Here is a 2,904-nt window from a genome sequence, read left to right as displayed (position 1 = left end):
GGAATCGAATTGCTAACAGTAATCAACAGATTCAGGAGCTGAAGAAAGCTAAGTCTGCACTGGAGCAGGATGCATCAAAGAAAGAACAGCAGCTGGGTGAGAAGACCAAAATGCTACAAGATCTTCAGAATGACAGGGTAAATGCCTCTGCCTTTTGAAATCTCCACACAGGAGATTTCACATCCACCCCATGCAGGCACCCTTTATTATTTTCTATTACGTCTCTAATTTGAGAGCATAACACTGTTGTAGTGCATAACAATAACAGTTTTACTGAACCTCTGGTGAAAAGACTTTAAAAAGAGACAGTTGTACTGAATTTGGTTCAGAATATGCTTTCATTTTTTCTGGACAGGTTTGTATCTAGACAGGTGGGAAAACATTTTTAGTTTTAAATCTAAAATTGCAGTCATGCTGCTAATTGCATTACAAACTGTGGATAGATACATGGCAGTTGTTTCCCCATCGTTACAAAGTCACCAAGTAGTTTTTGGGCCCTGGATGTTTTTTGTTTGCTTGGGTTTTTTATTTTGTGAATTTGGAAGAGGTAACTTTTCTAGCACTTCTATTTCTCTTCAAGGTTTTGAAAGAAAAAGATTTGGCTAATGAAAAATGTAAAACGGCAGAGCTCCAGGAAATAAAGAACAGACTTGAAAAAGAAAGTGCCAAGCTGGGTGAAGAGCTTAAAGCCTGCAAGCAAGAATTTGAGAAGGTACATTGAGACAAACTAAGTCTTCTTCATATGTTTGGTTATCTGATGAGAAATATGTGTCTACTCAGTAGATGTTTTCTGGAATGGCTTTGCAAAGATGGTTACTGTAAATATTGGTAGTACAGGTAAGGGAACCAAAGCCCAGATTTTATTGAGCTCCCTCAGCAATGATGTCTGGGTTGGTGATGATTCTTGAGCCCCAGGGCCTAGTGAGCCAGGTGGGCTGCATAACTTGTCTTAGCTTCAGGATGGGTTGTATGTCCTGGCTTTTCTTCAGTTCCACTGTAAATTCACTCTGCATACCCCTGCTTGACTATTCTGAAATGAAAAGCTGTCCAAAAGAATCATAATGGTGAAATTTCCCACATATTCTAGGCACATCTGGGACTTCTCAAGGATGCATCGTAGAGATGAAACTCTCTTACTGTTGTTTCTTAAAATGTCTTAAAAAGTTACAGCTGGGGAAGCCTCAAAAAAGACAAATGTCAGGAGCTTCATAAAAGACAAACTCTCTTCCAAAATCATAACAATCAGTTGAGCTCTCTAAAGGCTAAAGATTGAGAGGATTTAATGAAATAATTTTTAGTCTTCAGTGAAACTAACTGTTTCTTGCCACACTCTACATATTCTGGTTTTTTAGTCCCTATAAAAACTAACACTCCTAAAAGGCTGCAGTTTGTGTTTTCTGTAAGCAGTTACATTTGCATCTGTTAAGCACACTTAGTTTAAATTGTTGCGCAAGTATAAATACAGGTACAATTCCCTATACACTAATAAAAGGAAAAGAAAATAACATGATAACTTACAGCCTTCAGATGTTCTTTTGTTCTCCATTGTTTAGAAAATGGTCTGTAATTTTTAGGTATAAGTCTGTACTTTGTTTCTCTTGAGCACTCTGTGCTTGGGGAAAGGTATTCTAGTTCTTGTTGTTCTTAAAATCTCTATTCTAAAGAATAAAATGTATGAAGATGTAAAAGGTGTGCCCACCAGTATCAGCTTAATTGTAATGTCTTCATTTCCCTACATGAAAGTCTCCTAAAGACTTAAATTCTGCTTCCCATCTCCTAGCAAGGAATAGATGTATATGTATCTGTAGGGCATCCTCTTGTTCTGAGGATATCTTCTTTTCACTGTCCTTGGTTTGGTTTTAACTTGTATTGTGGATTTTGATTTATGGAAAATGGTCCACCCCTATTAGTCCGTTAGTACCTATATCCTTGGCTTTGTAAATTTAAGGAAAATTATTTATATAAATTAAATGAACTATTCTACTTGAGTTCAATTACAGAAGATCAAGTAAAGCCATTATTTACATCATTCCACTTGCTTAAAACAGAGTAATTTTTATACACTGAGGACTAATAGAAACTAACTTTCTTCCATCAGTATTCAATTTTACATTGTCATTACAAAGTTTTTAACCTCATTATTGCAAACAGAGAACAATGTGAAGTGAATTTTAGAACTGTACGTAAAAATGACAATGGATGCATCTTTTCAAGGGGTGGTAGAAAACAATTCAACAGATCTTCATCTCTACCTTAGTAGAAACATATATTACAATTATTTTTAAAATTGAGTGTTGATCATAATATAAGTTAAAAATCTTTGATCATGAAAATCACTGATACTTTACTCTATAAAATCATCCTTTCTTCTAGTGATAAAACTAAAAATTATTGCTGTCCTCTCCTGGGAAAGATTACAGTATTTTTTAATTTAAATAGATTTACACTTTCAGTGTTGCTAGTTTAACTTTGAATTCTGTATCCTAACAGGAGGTGACAAATCTCAAGGATGGAAACCAGCTATTGATTCAACAGAAATTAGAACTGCAGGGCAAAATAGATAATGCAAATTCAACTCTGGAACAGGAGAAACAAAAGCTTCAAGCTGTCAAAGATCAGCTGAGAAAGAGAGAAGAGGAGCTGAAGAAAGAATGTGCTGAAATTGAAGCCAAACTGGTTAGTATGTTAGAGAGAATGAGACTGCTGTTTTGTGAACACACCTTTGGATTTTTCCAGAGACAGAAAGGATGCAATGGGTTGACTTTAATTTCACTTTACAGGAGCTTTTCAATGACAGGATCAAAAATCTTTGAGGCATTTAATGGTGTAGGAAAATTCAGTGAGGTGACAGCCTTGTCTAGTAGAGTGTGTTGATTAAAAGTAGTGATTCTATTACAATAAAAT

The 2,904-nt window shown here is 35.4% G+C and overlaps 1 protein-coding gene across 1 annotated transcript in view; it reads left to right on the top strand.

Moving 5' to 3' along the window:
• The window catches only part of EEA1 (early endosome antigen 1), a 101,165-nt gene that overhangs the window by 88,020 nt on the left and 10,241 nt on the right, over positions 1-2,904 (top strand). The window contains exons 24-26 of the mRNA XM_031057552.1: positions 1-137; positions 581-712; positions 2,491-2,676. The exon at positions 1-137 is cut by the window's left edge and continues 64 nt beyond it. Coding sequence (XP_030913412.1) covers positions 1-137; positions 581-712; positions 2,491-2,676 — 455 coding nt within the window. The remainder of the gene's footprint in view (positions 138-580; positions 713-2,490; positions 2,677-2,904) is intronic.

Source organism: Geospiza fortis, unplaced genomic scaffold (assembly GCF_000277835.1).
Source record: "Geospiza fortis unplaced genomic scaffold, GeoFor_1.0 scaffold186, whole genome shotgun sequence".
NCBI lineage: Eukaryota > Metazoa > Chordata > Aves > Passeriformes > Thraupidae > Geospiza > Geospiza fortis.
The sequence above is the reverse complement of the archived record's forward strand: the minus strand, read 5'-3'. Positions and strand labels throughout refer to the sequence as shown.